The following is a 21,378-nucleotide window of genomic DNA, read 5'->3' as shown; positions in this document are numbered from 1 at the left end:
TAGCCAGTCAGTAGTTTCATGCTGTGTGTCGAGTGTGTTGCACGCATACGCGCGTTCGTGGCGAAAGCAAATGCAAGCGAAATTAATTCTGTTTCAAAATGCAAAAAATGAAATTAAGTAACAGCAGTAAACGCTGGTATAATTGTTGCAAGTGAAGTTGTGATTTTCTAAAAAAAAGTATGTTCGGCATTAACGTTGAGTTTGTGTGGTGACAGCCTAAAAGCATGCAGCAAGCTTGCAACGTACTTGTGGCCCAAGCATTACTCAAAATCTGGAGCTTGCTTAACGGCTGGGATTGTGTGTTAGTGGGACTTAAAAAAGTTGCTTACACCAGCGTTGGTGCTGCTGCAGGTTTGGGGCGTTAAATGCTGTTGCCTACAAGTAGGCGCAATAAGATAAATGACATCTAGGCATGATTTCGCCAAGCCAGTGTTGCCTCAGCATGGCTGCACAGCTGAAGTAAATAAATGAGATTACAGTCATCACCAGTGTTGGCAGGTGAAATAGCGAGGGAAACACAGAGAAAAAAAAAAAAACAAAAAAGTAAGGAACAGTGAAAGCCAAAATTTTATGCGAGCAAAGTAAAAAGTAGAGCAGGTTGCTCGCGACATTGATATAAATTGAGTGCCATTTATGCTTGAAATGAAATATTATCTGAAATAAGTAAGTGTTATAAATGGTGTGGCATATTTTTAGACGCCCAACAGCATAACTGACAGCCAAAGTCGTGAGCAGCGCAAAGGAGGATAATACAAATTTGAAGTTGAGCAGTTTTACCAAACTAATGGTGAATATTATTTGCTAATTGAATGAATTAGCAGTGCATGGGTAGTGGTTTTAATTGATATTGACGACAGTAGTGCCTGCACTACATTAAGTGTTCGCGCTGAAAAGTATGCAACAAGAAATGTAAGTATTAAAGCGAGTTGTGAAAAGTGTGCCAAATACTGAGAGTGCGGAAATATTAAAGGAAATAAATTGTATAATTTGCATTTTAAGGCGGCGATGCGTTAAGGAGCGCAAACACGAAGCAAGTGGAAAAACAGAAAGTGAAATTAATTGTTCTAATAAGTGTTCATGAAGAAAATTTATGCTGCGTCATGTTGATGGATGAGCATGCAGAACGTGAAGGTGTTGTTGCATGTGCTATTGGACCAAACACTGTACAATAAAGATTAGCATATAATGCGCTGCAACAACAAGTGTTGTTTTGAAAGTGCCCGAGGGGTCTTAAGAAAAGCCAACGAAGCAACTGAGTGAACGTAAAGAGTTTGTTTTATAAAAAAAATAGCTGTTAAAGTTACTGTTCTAACAGAGTTATAAATGTAAGCTAAGAAAGCGTAGAAAAATCCGCGAATACCAAAAGAAATTCAATTTGACCCATTTACAGATTGTCGCGTAAACACTGTAACGCGGTTAAACCGCCATTAAAAGAACAATTCCCTGTTTGTGAGCAAGAAGTGCAAAAAATACACAGAAAAGAAGCAGCAGCCACGGGGAAAAGCTGCAAAAAGTTGTGAAAGAGCGAAATCTCGTCAACAGTAGCGAAAGCAAAAATTACACCTACACCAGGCACTCAATGGCAGCAGCGCAAGCGGCGAGCGCTTGAAGTCGAGTTAAGTGTTTACTGCGCGCCCGGAGGCAGGCAACGAACCGCGTGGCGAGGCATCGGAGAAACGGCGAGTGAGTGGTTGGGGGAGCGCTAGCAACCAGCCAAGCAGTCTACAATTCAAGCTTACGTCTGCCCGCCTGGCTGTCTGCTTGACTGCCTACCGCGTCTCCACTTGGTCGCTAGCCAGCTAGCAATTCGCCCGACCCAACAAAGCGCACAAAGCGAACAAAACGAATGAAGTGAGCAGAGAAAACATTTAGGAAAAGCGAGAAAGTGAGAAAAAGGAAAAGCATTTTGGGTTATTAGTCCCGTGAGTGTTTTTAAAAAGACCATTTTTCTGGTATTTCACTGGCACTAATTTGATGAAATCTTTAGTTGGCATTTTTGGAGCAACCCCTCCGCACCCTGTGTAAGCCACTGTGACTGCTACGGCTGTCAGTTTTGATTTTGGTATTTTTTTGTTGTTTTTATACAATCGGAAATTGTGGCCATCGCGCCGAGTCATCATATTAGCGGTGGCACGGTTGTTGGGGGAAAACGAAAATATTGTTGTGATTGTCGGAAATGTGCACAAATATTAGAGCGAAATTGAAAAATCAGCACACTGAAGGTGGGGTGGTGGCTAGCCCTAGGGGATACGCGTAAGCGAAGCGCTGATAAACGCTTGAAATACTTGCTCGCGGCGCTAAAGACTATTTGGGGACGTGTAACAAGGCTGGCATAAGCGGCGCGTGCTTGTTGTTGTGCGCGCGCGTGTTTTTCAATTTACTCAAAAACTCCCCAGCCAACCGTCTAACGGCAACGAATAATCAACGGAAACAACGCGGCAACGCTTGGACGCCTGCTCGTGCGGCGCCTATTAATTCATTGCAATTAAGCAGGAACCTTGATAGTGGCAGTGTTTCAGCGGCAGCGGCCACGGGTGACAAGGTGGAACTGCAATTAGCATCAAATCAAACCTTTCACACACACACATACACACGCGTTCAGCAAAGTGCGCCGCGCGCCACAATGAGTTCTTCGAGTGCGCTGCGCGTGGGTGGCGCGTTCAGCTCCGGTATGCAGTTACTGCTCCTCTTGGCAGCTATACAAGGTGAGTTGGCAAAAGCATTGTTGCATACTTTAATTTAATTTGACTCTGAAACACCTTCGTTCTCCACAAACACTAGCGCGTCACCTCAGTGGTGCGCGTCGGTGTGTGTGTCTGTGTGCGATCTAATTTGCGTTTTTCATTCTCGGCTGTGTGCTTGACAATGTTTTAATTTGAATTTGTGTAACGACAAAAGCTGCCTGTCGCGTTGTCGGCGCTGCTCTGGTGAATTGCTGTGATGGCTTTCCATAACGGCATTGCCTCAATCACTTCTTATTCACCCCTCGCGCAGACTTCGCGCGCTCCTCCACGTCAATTATAGCAAAAGTTATTTGTTTGTAGGTATGTGAGTGTGTTGGTAAGTATGAGTGTGTGTGTAGGTGTGTAGGCCGCAGTGAAAGTTTCCATTTGTTTTGTTTGACTGCGAATTCGTTTCGCTTGGAATTTTTCAATTTAACAAAGAATTCGAATTAGTTGCGCAAGAAATATTAATTTGCGCGAATTACGCAATGTCAGGCCGCTAACAAAACATGGCGCGAAATTCCCTCATTAAATTCGCTTTGGTGAGGTAACGGCAATTGTTAGGAAATAGAAATATGTACTACAAGTTAAGGATTTTAATTCACAATTTTATTTTTTATTTATAAGTAATTCTAAATGTACTTTGCCAATTCGAATATTTCGTTTTGTTTCGTCACTTCGCTCGTTTAAAAATTTAAATCCTAACGTAAAAGAAGCTTCCAATTGAACAATGAAACTCTGTAAATACATCATTAAGATGATAGATCCTCTTTCTTTTCCATCCATGTCTAAGTTTATGAGTGAAATTGAATTAAGTCTCAAATAAGTGCCGATTTATCACTCATTTTGAAGAAGAATGTCCGTAAAATTAACAGGTAGATTATGTTACTGACTAGTTTACGAGAACTATATAAATTGCCTAGTATAAGGATACAATAGTTACGCCAAGCTGTTAATCAGGATACACCTCCTTTGATATCAAGTTTAAGGGATTATATTATAAGTTGATTTGAATCGCATGTTTTTTTTACAATTTTCTTCTCTTTCCGCAATGGTTGAAATATTTTACCTGTGGTATTGATTCTTAATATTAGCTCACCGCAGCAAGTTCATGGAAACATATACCCACGACGGAACTAAGAGGTACCGAAATGAAACAAGCAGTTTCTAAAGTGTCTCCGACAAAAATTACTCTTACCCTTCTTTGACTAATGTTCATGTTTTAGTAATTACCAAAAATGTTGACCATACTGACTGAAAAACATTTTCCCGGGTTTTCCGGTTTCAGCGTATTTATGAAGCGGCATTCTTCTAAGTCCCGTTATTTAAATTGTCAAGATCGCGAAAAAAGGCAAAAAGTATTTAAAAACATTGAAATAGCTGTTTTATTGTAAAACCTCTGGTTTCTGGTCTTTTGGTACTGGAGCAAAATTAACACGCTTCATACTTTGAATGCTTCCGTAGCTGTGATTGCTTAACAATCATATACTCGTAATTTCAAGCTACCTCGTTGATCATAATATTTTCCATGATAGACTTTTGGTCTCGTAAACAAACAGAGTTGAACTTAAATTCAGTCCTCAATTGTAGCAAGAGTGGGAAGGGGTTAAGGTGGATAGTATGTTTATGGAAGGGTTGAAATTAGTTAAACGAGTGGAAGGTAGTGTGTTTTCAGCAAAATTAGTTACCAGAATCGTCTTGCGTCTACCAGAACATAATAGTGTTTTCCAAGCGGTGTTCTCAGGAATTAAAAACAGTTTGATCAAACAAGGAATACTGTTATATACATAGATAACTAAGCGGTTTCTAACTCACTTAAGATAAAGAAAGTATGCCTTGGTCTCCTAGAGGTACTAACATCTTATTTCACAATAATCCTACAATGGGTTCCAAGGCATAGCGATATTATTGGTGAACTAGCCAGAGCAGATACCTCCGTACTGAACTCCGAAAGGTGAGAACAAGTTATAACCATAGCTTAATATCGTTGGAATCTACAAGTAGCACATGACTGACTACTCATTGAAGTCAAATGTGACATGAACAGAATATGGGCTGTACATGCCGACAATTAAAATTTAAATGAAATGAAATAAGAACTCTAGTAGGAGCGCTGACAGATCATTGTTTACTAAGTAAACATGCTAGTATATGACGACTATTGTAGAAGCTGTCAGGAGGTAGAGAGGAGGAGGCTATTGAACATCTTATATGCAAATGTAAGGCTCTATATACGGGGAGGTTTAGAAAGTAGATAAATAATTAGGAGATTTTAGTCCCCGTGGTTTCACAATAGGTCTAATAAAGGCTTAACTGCGTAGTCAAACAACCACTCTACCTATGTACATACTTACAAACAGCAGTCAAACACACACTAATTGACTTATGAATATCAAACTTCACATGAACGTTAAAGAAGGTTGTGCCAATCTAGGAAGCTTATTTTAAGTCATTCGTTTGACTATAAAAATGAGACAGATGATAACACTACCAAATTTCCCTCCATAAATTGTTTATTTAGTTGGCGGTTTAACGGCGTCTCATCCTAACGAAGGTCGTACAATTGGAAAAAGTCATTGAACAGGACTCCATAAAGTTCCATTGGCTGTAACTTTATATCTGGATTTATTTTTAGAGGAATATCAGTGATTCCCTGTAATCATAGAGAACACCAAAAAGTTGTAATGTAATGACGTCTTTACAATGGCCGAGAAGTTATCACCACTCCAAATGCGCCGAATTTGTTTATTAACGCACCCATTCTACCAAGAGTGAGCTTCATTGGTGAACAAAATTCGCGAATAGCGTTGCGCGATCCGAACCATTATTATTTTTTTATAAATTTTCACTACTTGCATTTTCTTCATTATATAATGACAACCAAACTCCGAAAAGATATTGCCTCACTGAAGAACACACACGTCAAAAAAATCAAATAAAAGCATTTGTAAAAAATGTTCAATATTTCCTTTATTCCCATAATTGGTAATATTAGTAAAGTCATGAATTGAAATATTATACGCCAAAGTCAACCTTTCACGGCTAATTGCCTTCATCACATCATTTAATAATAAAAAATTTTTTAAAAATAATTTCCAATCATTTTTTCAAATTGTGAATATTTTTAACTCAATTAAATGTGTTTCGATAGTTTATAGTCCAAAAATTATTTTTGTATTAAATTAAATATGAATTTGGGCTATAAATAAACGCGCGAAAGTTAAATAGCTTTTAAAAACACTTTCTATGAAATTACTCACCTACAGTTGTGCGTGCAAAAATACCATAAGGCATTCAAGCCGCTCATTATGATAAGCAATTAACGTTGGCTTTAATTTTTTCAATTTTTTTTATTTTTTTTTAGTTTTTTTATTATGTTTTATTTTTTTTTATTTTTTTATTATGTTTTTTATTTGCTAATCACACGACTTAAACGTTAAAGCTGCTTTAGTCAGGCAGCAAGCTTGGCAGGCGGATTAAGCAAATAATTTCTATTTAAATTTATAATTATGGAATCCGATATCGAAAAAGTAGCGCAAATTGAGCTTTCATTGGGAAAGCGCCTAATTATATGCAATTAAATTGGTTAGTAAAAAACGTCAAAACCGTTAGTTTTTCCACACCTAATTTGGTTTTTACGCGGCTGTGATTTTTGCTGTGCTGCGGTTGGTTATTACTCACGCACACACATATTTGTATGTATAAAACTCACTCCGTGTGGTCCGTATTTATTTTTTATTGGTATTTCGTGCCACGTTGAGCTGCGGTTGAATTTGCTGATTGTTGAAATCTGGAAAATTATTTTTAGTGATTTTTGCGCTTTTTCTGCTCTTCTATTCAGCAGCCGCACAACTTTTTCACGTGACATAATTTTCATAGAAAGTGCAATTCTGCGTTAGAAAAACTGAAAGAACCGTTGCCCTTGAGGTGCTGTGAATTGAGTTATTCATTGCGAGATAGCGGGTGCGGCATTTAGGGCGCTTCTGCGATTAATAAAATTTTTCATGGTTTAAGCTTGATTTGAAGGAGTTGAACTTAACCTGGTATGGTAAAAAAAATACGAGATAAAAGTAAGAAATAAAAAATAATTCTTGTACCAAAATATGGCGAATTTCTTCATTATTTTCCCCCAGTTTTGAACAGCTGTAACTTTTTTTCAAATTACACGGAATTTTTTTTGGTTAAATGAGTCTTAAAATCTCACCCTTCCAACACTATATGGTATGACACAATGTGTTTGGTAGCAGTGGAGATATATGACTGCAACGACATCTTTTGACAAAATACGAAAATACATTTTCGACTACCTAATATTTCTCTAATGCAACACCCTGTATTTGCAATAATGTGATGAATGAATGATGAATGAAATGCATTGACAATTTAAATGCATCAAAGGCATAAAACTGAACTTAAAGCTGGCTTAATTGAGAGCATGCGAAGCACATTGCCGCTTAATACACACACATACACACACACTACACCACAACACAACGGCTTTCACATGAAAAAGTGCAGGAAAGTAGAGCAATTGCAAAAAGTGGAAACAATCTTGTGAATTCCTATACACCTCAATGCGTATTGATGTACACACACACACACACACATACATTGTATGCACCCACACACACACGCAGTATTTATATATACGACTATTCATGGCGAACAGAGCGGCTTAGACTTTCGCTCGACTTTGACGACTTTCAGTGAAGCGCAAAGGACATTGAAACGGACCGGACAAAGGGCTGATGCGAGCAGAGCAGCGAAATTGTTTACAATGAAACAGAAAATGGGAGAAGTGCAAAAAATAGAACGAGTGCAGAAATATGCTGGCAGCTGAGCACATAAAGTGTAGTGGTTATGGAGCGTAGAAAAACATGAGAAACATAAAAAAGACACTTGAAAACTATCAAAGAAAGGGCAAATGCGCGCACGATTGGGGCAGCTGCGGCGCCAAGCGGTGAAGGTTTTGCAACGCGTGCGTTTGCTGTGTTACGCGCTTGTTGAAAGAGGAAGTGGAAGCGAGGGAGATGGAGGAGGAGGAATTTATGCTTTTTATTGTCGGTTTGTGTGCAAATGACACTGACATGCAAATCTCGAAATGTTCAACTTGCAACTTGAAACATGTGTGTGGGTGAGTGTGTGTGTGTGTGCCCTACACTCGCCCATTGTTGTGCTTTCAGTGTGAATGCCTGAGGTGGCAGCAAGTGAAGCATCAAAACACAAGTGCGCACTACACTGGTCAGGGCCGACACACTTGTCCTCCCTCGGCCGCAGCTGCTGCTGCCGCTTGCGCTGCACTCGAGCGCTTACGCCTGAATGGCAAGTCGCGTTATCTGGACCACAATAAATATTAAATAAAAACTCGGCGGCAATGGGAAAAAAGCGAAATGTAGATAAAAATTGTGCGCGCAAATGCAGCTCCGTTTGCAATATTTATGAGACACCGCGCGCGGACTGGCCCATATCACTCACTCAACGCGCGCATGAATTGCTGACGCTGAAGTGCGCCTAAATGCATGCTGCGGTCGCAAGCGAGCTCTGCTAATGCAACTGTTTGTGGCGCACTGCATGTGTGTGTGTGTGTGTGTAGTTGGCGCCATGCATATTCCAATTTGTGACTGTATGTGTGTCCTGATGACGGCTAACTGGGAGCTGCGCTAAGCTGCTGTCATTGCGGCCAGTTATGGAAATAAACCCGCTCTTACAAGTGGATCTGCGCTGTTTAGCGTTTAATTTTGCGCAAATCACAAAGCATATTTGCGCGTTTAATTGGCCTGCTGCGAGCGCAATAAAATTGCGCTTTTCTTTTCTGTCTCTTCCCTCAATTTATGAATGACAATAAACTGTTTAGAGCATATCTCCCGGTGGCCATAACATTTATAAATATGGCTTAACTATTATGTCCCATTGCTAACGACTATCCTTCATCACCATCGCTTTCATTTTAAATATTTTTGCCTTTTAAATACTTTGACTCAAAAGCTCTTCATATAGAAAGCTCGAATGATTTCCGACTTTTTCAGGAACTGTTATACAGTCCCCTTTACTTATGGAGGTCTATCTGTATCTGATATGATTTTTACATAGCACTAATTTCAGCGAATGTAAGTTAAACAGTACGAAACATTGTATTTTCATTTGTGTGGGAGAGAGTATCTTCGAGACTAAGTTCGAGACCGAGTATTTACATTAATAAATGTGATAACAGTATTGTTTCTTTCATCAACATATTTTGCATAATTTACTGAGCCTTTAATACCACATGCAGAGCTATTCCTAAAAACGATTATAAAGAATTCATTTTATTTCTTACAGTTCTTAAAATGGTTTGTGGGTTGACTTGTTGAACTTCGAAAACATATGAGGTCGTGGTTTAAGTAAAAGCTATGGCTTAATTATTTGTATACCCTGAACAGTTACGTCCGTCCCTCTATATGCGAGCCAGTTCCTCAGTTTTTATATTCGAGAAGGTGATGCAGCCCTGGAACAATCGAAGTTACAGTCTTTTCTTGTTTTTACATAGTTAGTATTGGTCTTCTTTGAACTCCTTTTGATCCCAAAATGCAAATATCCATTCGGGTGATAATGCCATGACTCGGTTAAGGGATTACATAGGTTAGGTTTTCTACAACACCTTAAGAATATTTACTTAAATTTTCAAGTTGATCCGTTAGGATGTACAGCTTTGAGAACTTGTGCAGTCGAGGCTAGCTAGGCTAAATATGCCGTCTTTAAACGCGTTTTTCTCTAAACTGTGTTTTTAAAGTCGGTTTGCAAGATGTCTCGAGAACTACTCTATCGATCTTCATGAAATTTTACACGGGTATTTGAGATATTGGGTGGGCCATATAAAATTTTAAATTTGAAGATAAGGCGTAAAAGATTGAGTGTAGCGTTTGCTGTATGGCACGTAGCGCCGTCCTGCTGGAACCAAATGTTGTCCAAGTCTTCCAATTTGCTTGAAGAAAAAATCAGTTAACATTGCGGGATATCGCTCACCATTGATGGTTGCGGTTCTTTCTTCATTTTCGAAGAAAAATGGGACGATGATTCCACCAGACCAAATTTACCATCCTCGATCTTCTGCCCAATCTGTCAATAGTTCCCAGTTTTCTTCTAGTGAATAGCGACCCATTTTGTAAATTTTAGACTTTTTACTGAATATCTGTCACTTTCCGAATGGTATTTGACGTTTCCAATGTCGACATATAGATAATTCAAATTTAAAACGTTAGATGGCCCACCCTTTACAATTCTTAAAAAATTGGACGAGGTATTCGAAAAAAAAAATTTCGAGAAACTTTCACTGAAATTTTAAGTTTTTTTGTAAAAATGTCTGCCAAGAATACAATTTTCAGTTTTTTTTCCTGTGTCCAAATTCTAATTTAAGGCTTTAACAAAAACACGTATTTTTTCACTTTTAGATGTAAGGAGATATCCTGCCAACGCGAGCCCATTTTCTTTCGAGGGGTCACCAGAAATGGCGTCGCAATGGCCGAGTTTAAAAATGTTTTCCAAAAATTTCAGAATTTCTTTGTTAATAGTGTATATTTGCAACAATAAAGTATTGTAATAAAATATTAGATTTTTTATATGGAAAAAATTGTTGAAGAAAAGGCTTTTTTTACATAAAGAAACCCAAGTCATTCCTTAAAAAACATTGAAAAATATTGCTTTTTTGTTTTTTATGTATTTAGTTAAAACATAATGAATAAAACTTAATATATTTTTGCAATGCAGCTGGCCACCAAAAAAGTGTCTGCCAGATAGAAGATTTTTCTGCTTGAAATTATCTAGAATTTGAAAACCAAAAAAAGGATTAGACTATACAGGAATTTCAAAGGTTTTTTTTCCGGCTATGAAAACTACGTTTCGAAAAAAACGTGTTAAGGTTTTGGTATCCGTTTATAAGAGACTTACAAATATGCTCATATTTCCGAAGCTATTCGCCAAATGAACTTCAGATTTTCGCAGAATATTCTAAAAAATATGTACATTCGAAATACCAGGTTGTTTAATAAGTTTTGTCGTTCGATAAAAGAGGGCGCTGCTACTAGCCCAAACTTTTTTTTGGTTTTGTTGGTGCACTCTTCATATGAATGTTTTTCAAACTGTTAATTCTTTCTCTGTTTAAAAGTCATTTAGCCGTGGCACAGTATTTTTTGACAATGGAAAATATTGAATATCGTGCAGTGATAGGGTTCTTATTTTAAAAGTGTATAACGATTGTTCGCTTAGAATTAGGTCAGTAGAAAGATTGGTTGCTGAATTGAAACGTGGTCGTACAAACCTTGAAGACAATCCACGTGAAGGACATCCAAAAATCGCATCAACACCAGAAATCATAGCAAAAAGAATGGATATGGGTTTGGAAGACCGTCGATTGACTGCGAGATATTTAGTAAAGACAGTGTGAGCCATATCTTAAGTGAAATTTTGGGTTTTAGAAAGCTGTGTGCACAATGGGTGCCACATTCGCTAACAATGGAACAGAAACATATTCGAAGGCGACTTCCATTTGTTTGTAGAACTCAAAAAATGTATGTGTGGAAAGCGTTTTGCATCAAGTGAACAGGTCATAACGGCTGTTGAAGACTCTCCCTTCAGGGATGGGATCAACATATTGGAGGATCGTTGGAGCAAGAGTAATTATGTTCAGGGAGATTATACTGAATAAGAAGTGTATTTTGAATCATAAAATTGTGGTTTTTTTATCACACGACAAAACTCATTGAATAACCTCGTAATCAGGCAAAGCCGTCTATTTCCGACGGCACACTGTTGGGCCGCATGCCAAGTGACAATAACGGTTGATCGACCATAGGACTTGAATTAATTTCAAATCATCTCTCCGAATGCAAACTGTCTTGAAGGCGGTTTTACAGAAGCCGCAGTGTTGAGCGTAGTGGTTACTGACTGCTTCGATTAGTTCACTTGCGGTCGTTTTCGAATGCCATTTTCTTGGAAAGCACTATAAATTCGGTAAGCAGATGTGATTTACTTACATTCACATAAAACGACATAACACATAGCGCTCCTTGTATAATTATAAATATTAATCAAACTTTGCAGGTGAAGTAAAACATTTAATAGTGCTGAGTACAAAAGCATCCCTGGGCAACCATTTAGTCACGATTTGTTGGCACAGAAATTGCGCCGGGACATTGTTGGTGCACAAGTTTGGAATAACACTCGCCGTTGGATTTGGCTCGCACAATGCTCGGAAATGTTTGGCCAAATTTTGGCAAAATACTCGAAAAGCCAAGCAAAATTTGAATAAAAGCTAAATACAAATACATTTGTTTCGTAAAATTTTCAGAGCTGGAAATTTGCGCATTTGTTCAATAGCGGATTTGCTGCGCTGAGTGCTTGGGAGTTTGGAGCACTCATTAGCGCAGATTCATGCACGCACGCACGCACATGAAGCGCAAGCAAAGAGGGCAGCGCCGGCGGCAGATATTCAAGCACGTTCGACTGTGTGCTTATGTGTGGCGCGGTTGAGGACAGCCGTTTGCGGTGCTCCATATTTTGCACTTGATCTATATCGGGCGGCCATCAGCACTGCATACACCGAACCAACACAAGCGCCAACAGCGGAGCTCAATACAAATTCCACGCGGGCGACTCTGCAACATTTCGCTCGCGCGCTCGGGTGGGTATCAATGCTGTGACTCTCCACTATGCCACTTGCGGGCGCCGCGAAATATTTGGTCCATTAAATAAAATGCGAAAACCCAACAACAAAAAATGTGGGTTCGAATATCTGCTGTTTTTGTTGCAGCTGTTGCCGGTACCGCTAACAGCTTGTGGCAACAATATCGTCGCGGTTTTACTCGCTGCCAATGTGGGTTTCCAATTTCTAACTGCCGCCAAAAACACACACCAATATACACACAAATGTATGAATGTGTTCTTGTGGCAGTTTCGGTTCGCTGTCGATGACCAGATGCTGCATGCCACGTTTCGCCAGTTTCAATATTCGCGGCCTGCCTCAAGCGCTTCGAGTGCTTCTAGTTCAGTTGGTGTAGTTCTGGTCGGGGGAATCGCAGCTGCTCACCCTCAGCCTCATTGCACGGCGCGCCGCCCAGGGCTGGCCAAGTGAAAAGCAGCCTCAATTTATTTACATTTGCATTACACATGTGTGTGTGTGTGTGTGCGAGTGTATGTGTGCTCCATAATGTAGTTGCGAAATTAAAAGTTGGTTGGAAATATTGTTGAGTGCTCAAATTCCTGTTATATTTCGTCTCTCGCATCGCCCTCATTTCGCATGTGCTTTGCCCTGGCAACTCTGCACTCTGGTAATGGCAAGTTTTCAATAACTTCACGCCGCATGAGTGGCGCTCGTTTGCCGCGGTTTGGCCTGCACATTCGCCGCATCCATTTGGTTAACTATTCAATAGAGTTTCGAGCATCGTTTTGAGTGAATTTACTGGCGTGAAATGAAATGTAAAAGTTAATGCCCGTGCACGCTCGTCAAGTTGTGTCGGCATGTTTCGCGTAAACAATTTAATATTTTAATTTAATTTAACAGAAATGAGTTCTGTTGAAAGAATATACAAATACTTGCGATTTCAATTTTATTAAGATCGTTTTGCAATAAAAGTAAAAAAAAAAATACAAAAAGAAAAAGGAAAACTTTTTTTGTGCGATAAAATTTTATTTTCATTTCAGATATTTCCAACATTCATTTCATAAAGATGGCTTAGTGAGAACCAAAATGAGACCTTACTCCCAGCATTACAAAAGGACTCATATTTTTATATTTCCCCGACTTCATTTCCTACTTTGCAGTACTACTCAGATTCATTAAGCTTCCATAATTGGAAATTTCACTACTTCAACGGAGCTCTCATTATTTTGCAGGAAAATTCCGAGTTTTATAACGAATTGATAGCAAAAGTTCATGTGATCAATTTACTCGTACAATCCACCTTTGGTTCTTGCCGTAGTGAAAGTTCTCGCGTTACGAGTACTACCGCATTCGTTCGTATACTGGTGAATGCAAACCAGCGAGTTTATGGAAAATAAAAATTGGTGAAATGGAATTGCCTACATTACTACGCAGTTTTCAATGTTTTGTGAAGCCTTCATTTAGCCAGAATTGGTTGGTAAATCAGTATTATTCAGATGAACTCAGATTCTGTGAACTGTTTCCGAGAAGCACGTTACACACTTTCAGGCAGCAGAAAGAATCGGAACTTTTTACCAGGAAGCATTGAAAATTATACGAAAATGGTGGGCGGTTAAGTATGAACAACCTACCTACCTACCTATCAATTTGCTGGTGTAGGAATAAGAAAAAAATATTAAAAACATAATAAAATAAAAAAAATAAAAAAAAAATAAAATAAAGAAAAAAAATAAAAAAAAAATTTAAATGAAATGAAATAAAATAAAATAAAATAAAATAAAATAAAATAAAATAAAATAAAATAAAATAAAATAAAATAAAATAAAATAAAATAAAATATTAAAAGAAAATAACTTCAAATAACACAAGGAAAATATTCAAGTTTTGAAATGTATAGACGTTCCTTCAAATTTTCTTTTTCATAAAATTATTTATAACCTTTAAAATAACTAAAATTTAACTTTTTTTATACCCCTTTGATTCACTTGCTAGTCAGAAAAAGGCATTTTTTCGTGTTATTCACGGTATTTCTTTTATAAATAAAAACAATGTATAACATTGTATTTCAAAAATTGAATTTTCATTTTGAAAAATTTAGAATTGCGTTGATCCCATCGACGATGTACCAAATAATCTCCAAAGGAACAATACACCTAAGTTCGGGGTGTATTCTTCATTTGTCAATCAATCGATCTCAAAACAAATAGGTATATCGCTTAAGAACATTTTGCTGCTGAAAATTATAAGAAATCCACAAAAAAAATCTTCTTGTTATTTTGATGATTGCAGGTAATGATCGAAGAAGTTGTTAACATTGAGATTGTTGACAATGTGGCGGCTTAATGGCTTAAAAACCGAAATTGTGTTCAAAAATTTCATGAATCCTTCCTAAAAAATTTCTTAGCAGATAGTATGAAATTTTTAATCGATTGGTCGAAACGTCTCGGTAAAAGTTTTACCAATTTTAAAACAAAATTTAATGTTGGCGCTTTGTTCGAAGCTCATTTTCGCGCCGACAACACTAACATACCGACACTTAAAATGCCATAACTTCATTTTCAATCAATGAAATGTCATGAAATTCTCACTGGACAATCGATAAAGATAGCAGATTCTAACGCACTAGTTGACATATAGATGGCGCCATCAGAGGGTGCTAGATTCAAAGTCCTGTTTACTTTGGAACGCATCTTGTATGAAGAAAATGTTCTTTGGTATTTTGGCGTACGGAAAATATAGGAATTATTTTGTACATAAACTCATTTGTGGCAACTCTTTCAAGCTCACAGTATACAAGGTATCCAAAGAAACAGAAAATGTATGAAGTTTGAACTGTTGCTTTGCTTTACTTGTATGCTGAAGAGTTTGTCATTGTGCTATGTAGTATATATACAATATTTGTATATGTATAAGTAAGCATATAAATACAAGTATAAACACATAACTGTATATTCCATATTATGAACAATTGAGGTTTTTAAAGCAACTTTGTTTTTGTACTTTAATTCATATTTGGATTGCAAAGCTCTTTAAATATGCTGACAGTGGTCACTTAGTTGGATTTAACTGACAGAAAAAGTACCGTTGAGTTTATTGTTCGAAGAGCTTTGCATTAATAAATCATCAACCGTAAATAAAGAAAAAAATACAAAAACAAGAAAAAAACATTTTCGCAATTCGAGTTGATTTCCACATATGCCAACCGAGCCACAGTTGCTTCGCCAATAGTGTCGGCTGCCCAGCTGAGCAATTACTGCAGTCCATTAATACCGTAATAATATCGTTGCTACGCTTGCCTTGCTAGCGAACGAACACACAACGCTTGTTTGTCTAACTCTGCGCCAGCGAAATCACTCATCTATTATTTATGTGTGTCTTGACTTCAATTTGCCCGAGACCTGCCATCCACTTCACTCGCTCGCTCGCTTATCCAGATGGATTTATTTATATTGCACTGGAATTAGAATCAACATCAACATTGCAATTGTTGCTCGGATGCAATGAACTGAGAGTAAGCACTGTTGTTGCTATTCTTGCTGTTGCTGTTGCTGTTGTTGTGATTATGTGTTTACCCAATGAAAGTTGCAAAGCAAAGAAATGCAAGCAAAACACAAACAACAATAAGAACAAGCATTGCAACAGACACATAAACAATGCGAACAGTTACATGGGCAATAACAATAACAACAACTGTAAGCAATAATTTGTAGCTGTTTGCTTATTCGCCAGCATTTCTTTTCGTTTATCTTTCTGCTTGTTTTCGCACTGACACAGCGCAAAGTGTTGGCAATTTCCTCAAAATACTCGCTCAACCCACCACCATCCCTTGTACCTTGACCTCTCCCATCGCTACACATCCGTCATGGCTGGAGGTGGCGCTGCTGGCTTGCACTTTGCTCCCTGCCTTGGCACCGCTCGCCCGCCGGGGCGTATGAGCAATTTGTCCGAACTTGTCCGCAGGATATTACCGTTACAAGCGTTGTCGGACACACAGCGTTCGATTGTTGGCTTTGCTGTGTCCGCTATTTGATTTTGTGCTTTTTATTGTTTTTGCTGCTGTTGTTGTAAACCGTTTATCACAAATACCTCCCTCGCACGGCTAATCGAGACGATTGCAGGCGCTGGGGCAACCCTCACAGAGTTCGTTGTACGCGAGAGCAGATTTTTAATTTACAAGAGCCACACATACACACACATGCACCCACATGTAAATGCTCGCTCACTTGTCGTTGCGCGCTGCACACGAATGCGATCGAAAATAAGCAAACAAGCGCAGATAAACAACCGGCGGGCATTACACTGAGCAAACACAACAACGACGAGCACAACAAGTCAACAGTCAACAGCGGTTAAGTGCGGATGACTTTTTTCTCAAATTTCATCAACTTCTATCCAAGTTCAGCGGGTAAACACGCACATACACACACTAATAAACTTCGATGTATGTGTGTGGGAGCGTGCATGTGTGAGGGTTAAGTCGTTGCCTTCTGCTGATTAAGTCAGCCGTGTTTGCCATATTAGATTTAGCGCGATATTTGCTTAAATTACAAAAACAAATATTCGTATTTCTCATTGAACAGGATTTGGCTGATTTCAAGTAAAGTGTACTTATTGTGTGTCTACAACTGCGCATGTTGGTAACAGCTCTCAGTGAGTGCCATTAAATATTTAAAAATCTCTTGAATTTCCTTTTTTATTAGTCTCGCCGTCCATCTGCCGCGGTTTTCATTCTTCCAACTTCGTTACCATGTGAGTATCGTGTCTGTTTTTATACGGTCAGTTGCGCTCTTGATTTCTTTAGATCAGCAGTGTTCTGTTACTAAGGTAGCTCCGCACCATAGACGGGAATTGTAAAGCTTTTTTCGAGATCATTGATCATATCCATATCCAACCATCCAGCGCGGACATCTAAACACTATTCTTTTGTATTTAGGCCATCTACGCTGTGCGGTTTCTACACTTTCAATTACGCATTTTAAACCGAAAGCTCCTAAAGTTGATCTGCCAGGTCTAATGCCGAGTTGCCTAGGGGTGAGTCCTACAGCTTCGTTGATAGACGCTTAAAGTCTGGGTTTAAGTAGTCTCTCATGAAGCTTTCGCGTTGTGCAAAGCATACGAGTAGATATTCATGAATAAATAAATAATTTTTGAAAAAAACACAAAATTCGCCATACTTTTTGAACACACCTCGTACATAGTGTACGGTATGCTGTTGACAAGTTGGGATCTCTTTTTCGCTTGCTAATTAGCACCAACCGTTGGTTTTTCCAGAGTTCAGGAAATATTCCGGCTTCGAAGTAGGCATTGTACGTATTCAATAGTACTGCCGGTGGCTCTGCAGCGATTATTTTCAGGATTTCTGCTAGGATCCTGTCCGGAGGGTGTAATTTGTTAGTTCAGAACTTGCCAGTGGCTAGTTGCAGCTTTTCAAGGATAAACTGGGGGATTCGGAGAAATCTTAGAGTCTGTTTTGGATCACTGCCTTGTCCTCTCCTATCGGTCCCTTTGCAGTCCTACGTTAAGTGCCCTGGCCCAAAGCAGCGAAAGCACTTTTGAGGTTTCCTTTGAGTCACAACCTGCAGTTAATCCAGCTAATTTTAATGCGTGCCTATTACATCAGTACATTCCGCTTTATTTTGATCGAGCGTTATATATGCTCGTACCTGCTCTCTTGTGTAACAGGTGTTGTTATGTTTTTCATCGAGTCTTCAGAGTGGGGTCCTGTAGCGTTTCTTTTACAGCCCCTGCTACAAGCCGTTGAAGGTTGTAAGAACTCAGCGAGTACTGCGTTTGGTCCTTGTTGAAATGTATTAGAAAGTTGAAGACGCTGAATTCCAACCGAATCTGAGATAATCAAAAGAGAAGCAAGTGCTATTTAGTTATAATTACCTAGAATTACCCAAAATAAAAAAAAATTGTAAAAAATTGACAAAATGGTGGAGCTGAACCATAGTTGAACTTTTACCCCAAATTTTGGTTGTTTTTGTCCTGCCAAAAATTTTGATGAGATCAACTGATTCAGTCATTGTATTAGATTGTTTAATTATAGTAGTATATAAAAAAGAGGAAGAAAAAAGAATTGATGATAGGATCATTTGTCTTCGAGTTATCAATGTAGCAAAATTCGAAAAATGTTGTTTGGAGAAAACGGCGTTTAAAATGTGGTGGTTCGGATAGAACTGAGCGGCTCCGCTTTGACTGGCTGTAAATAAAAAATTATTAAAGATTTTGCTTTAAAACTTTATTATGTCATTTCTAAAGGTATGAACTATGCAATTATGAAATAAATTTCACAGTAAGTGTTTCCCTTAAGATTTCACGCAAGTTGGTTTTGTGAAGCAACAGAATGAAACGATTAGCTCGATTAAACTGAAAGAAGATGAGTCTCTTCGACAATTTAACCGCTCGGTTGCAATATTTTGTAAAAGCGTACTTTTTGGGACCTATATTATAAACATTGTGTCTTAATATATTAATTTAAAATTATTTTTCTCTGTACTATTGAAGACTATTAACACTTGTCTTTCAATAAAGATTTTCCAATTGATTAAAATTCCTTCAATAATACTTGAATGACAGCTACTAAAAAAAATAAATAAAAAAACGATTAAATTTAATTCATTTCAAAATTAATACACCGTTCCTTTTTTTGTTACCGCTCACTTTTTACTTTCACTACTTTACATTTAGCGTTTATCAATGGAAATAAATCCGCCATTTAGCCACATTCGTACTTAATGTCAAAGAGAGCGTAAAAATAGCAAACAACATTTGTCATTTGCCAGTTGCCAAGTGCCAAGAGCAAATTAATTGTGGGTTAATATAAAGAGCTATATACAGAAATAATACAAAAAAATATACTCGTATACAAGTATATAAAGGATTATACAAACACATAGTTTTGTCTACATAAAAGCACTTTTTTGATATATTTTCACTTATTTTCTGATTATATATAATTTATGGGAATATGTGAAGGTTAAACACTGACAGTAATAATTTCACTCATACAAAAACAAGCATATAATAGCATAATTGTGCTTAGTAAATACGCATACAACGCATACAACACATTCAATCGCGGATTAATAGTCCACCGTTTAACTTAACTCGTTTTAAATGTTTCAGTGAATACGCAGGCGTGGCTCCCAAACTGTCGGCAATTAAATGCGTAGTAGATAAATGTTGAAAATTCACGAGCCACGTGCAAAAGTGGGTCTTCTAAGAGTTAACCGTTTTAAATTTAATTGGGGGACAGTAAAACTACATTTATAACTTCTACTATAAAACCCTTCACAAATACAACAAGTTTTCTTATAAGAAGTTGATTCTGGTCGTTCAATTTGTATGGCAGCTATATGTTAAAGTGGCTCGATCTGATCAATTTCTTCGGAGATTACATGGTTGCTTTAGACAATACTCTAAGGCAAATTTCATGAAAATAATTTCTAAAATAAAAAAGTTTTCCATACAAGAGTTGATTTTGATCGGTCAGTTTGTATGTCAGCTATATGCTATAATGGTCCGATATTGGCGATTTTGAAAAAATGGGCAGCTTCTTGAAGAGAAAATAATGTGTGTACAATTTCAGATCGATATCCCAATGAATGATGGACTTGTTCAGGTCAGACAGTTCAATGAACATAGCTAAATCGACTCAGATCGCCACGCTGATATTTTAAATACTTATATACTTTATTTTATCTTCGACGTTTCCTTCTAGGTATTACTTTCTTCGTGATACCCTGCTCAGTGTATTAACATTATACAAGAAACTAAACCTACAATGCGCCATTTATCAAATTCATTATAACGCTCCGCTTGAGAACAAACACCGAAGCCTCCCCATAGGGAAATTCAGAATTATTAGATTTTATACATACAGTATAGTACGAACTACTAGCTACATTTTCAACTCCAACTGCCCCCAAATGAACTAGTTCCGGACCAGTCTTTCAATATTCACATTTTTCTTTGAATATTCATAGACAGCACTCTTACAGGCAACAATCTTGTTTATCGTGGATATTGCTACTCCTGATTGTTTATTTGCTCAGCTGCCAACACTTCCATGAATACTGCCACTTTCATGAATTCAAGCCACCCCAGTGCAATTGATGCCGTCTATCTGCTTGTTAGCCTGCGGCTATAATAAAAGCAGAAAAATATTTATAGAGTGTCAATGGCATTTATTATTTGCATCAAAGCTAATACACACACACATATGCCCAGCTAACTAATACAAAGCACACTTGATTTCATATTTGTTTTTTGTCGCAATCACATATTTACAAATGTATATGAGTATGCGCGGTCAATTGTTCGTTTGCATTAGTTGAAGAGGTGTGTGTGTGTTAATGACTTCGGGGAAGAGGATCAAACACTCTTTTATTAACTTTTGCTAAGCCTATTTGTTCATTGCATATATCAATACACATGATGGCTATTTATACACACGCACACAGTGACACATATGCCTACATATTTTTCGATTAAAGTGAGCGCTTGTTAGAGCTGGACTCGGCCGTGACAGGTTTTTGTAGTTCTTAAATGTCGCTCCAGGGAGAAACATGTCAAAGTGAAATATTTGTTATTGCATTTTATTGAGTACCGCTGCGGGGTTCTAGCAATCAAATAAAATTTCAATACACAGCTTAAAAAAACTTTTTCTAACTCCTGTTAATTTATTAAGCATATTTCCATTTCACTAGCCATCAGGCGTATTTAAGTGAATTTCCAATAAATCTTAGTCACACCTTGCTTTATGGGCCGGGCTCTATGATAATGAACTATAAATATACAATATATTTGCATTTATTGACATACGCACACACATATATTTGCGTATGTATTCACTTGTGCACACGCATATTTTTTCAGCAGCACATGTGCCGCAATCTCGTCGGCAGTGTATCATGCTAACGGTATATTAAACACTCATTTCGTTCGGCGATTTGTTGATCCCACCTACTTTTGGCCACAAAACTACCCACAGATTTCACTGCTATTAGTCAATAATCA

General features: G+C 37.9%; 1 protein-coding gene across 1 annotated transcript in view; it reads left to right on the top strand.

The window, feature by feature from the left end:
- LOC105225445 (zwei Ig domain protein zig-8) overlaps nt 1–21,378 on the top strand; it is a 169,695-nt gene continuing 148,317 nt past the window's right edge. Inside the window, exon 1 of the mRNA XM_049452603.1 lies at nt 1–2,705. Within this exon, the coding sequence (XP_049308560.1) occupies nt 2,624–2,705 (82 nt within the window). The 5' untranslated portion in view covers nt 1–2,623. The remainder of the gene's footprint in view (nt 2,706–21,378) is intronic.

The sequence above is a fragment of the Bactrocera dorsalis genome, chromosome 3 (genome assembly GCF_023373825.1).
Source record: "Bactrocera dorsalis isolate Fly_Bdor chromosome 3, ASM2337382v1, whole genome shotgun sequence".
Taxonomy (NCBI): Eukaryota; Metazoa; Arthropoda; class Insecta; order Diptera; family Tephritidae; genus Bactrocera; species Bactrocera dorsalis.
Note: the sequence above shows the minus strand (reverse complement) of the source record. Positions and strands in the feature narration are given on the sequence as shown.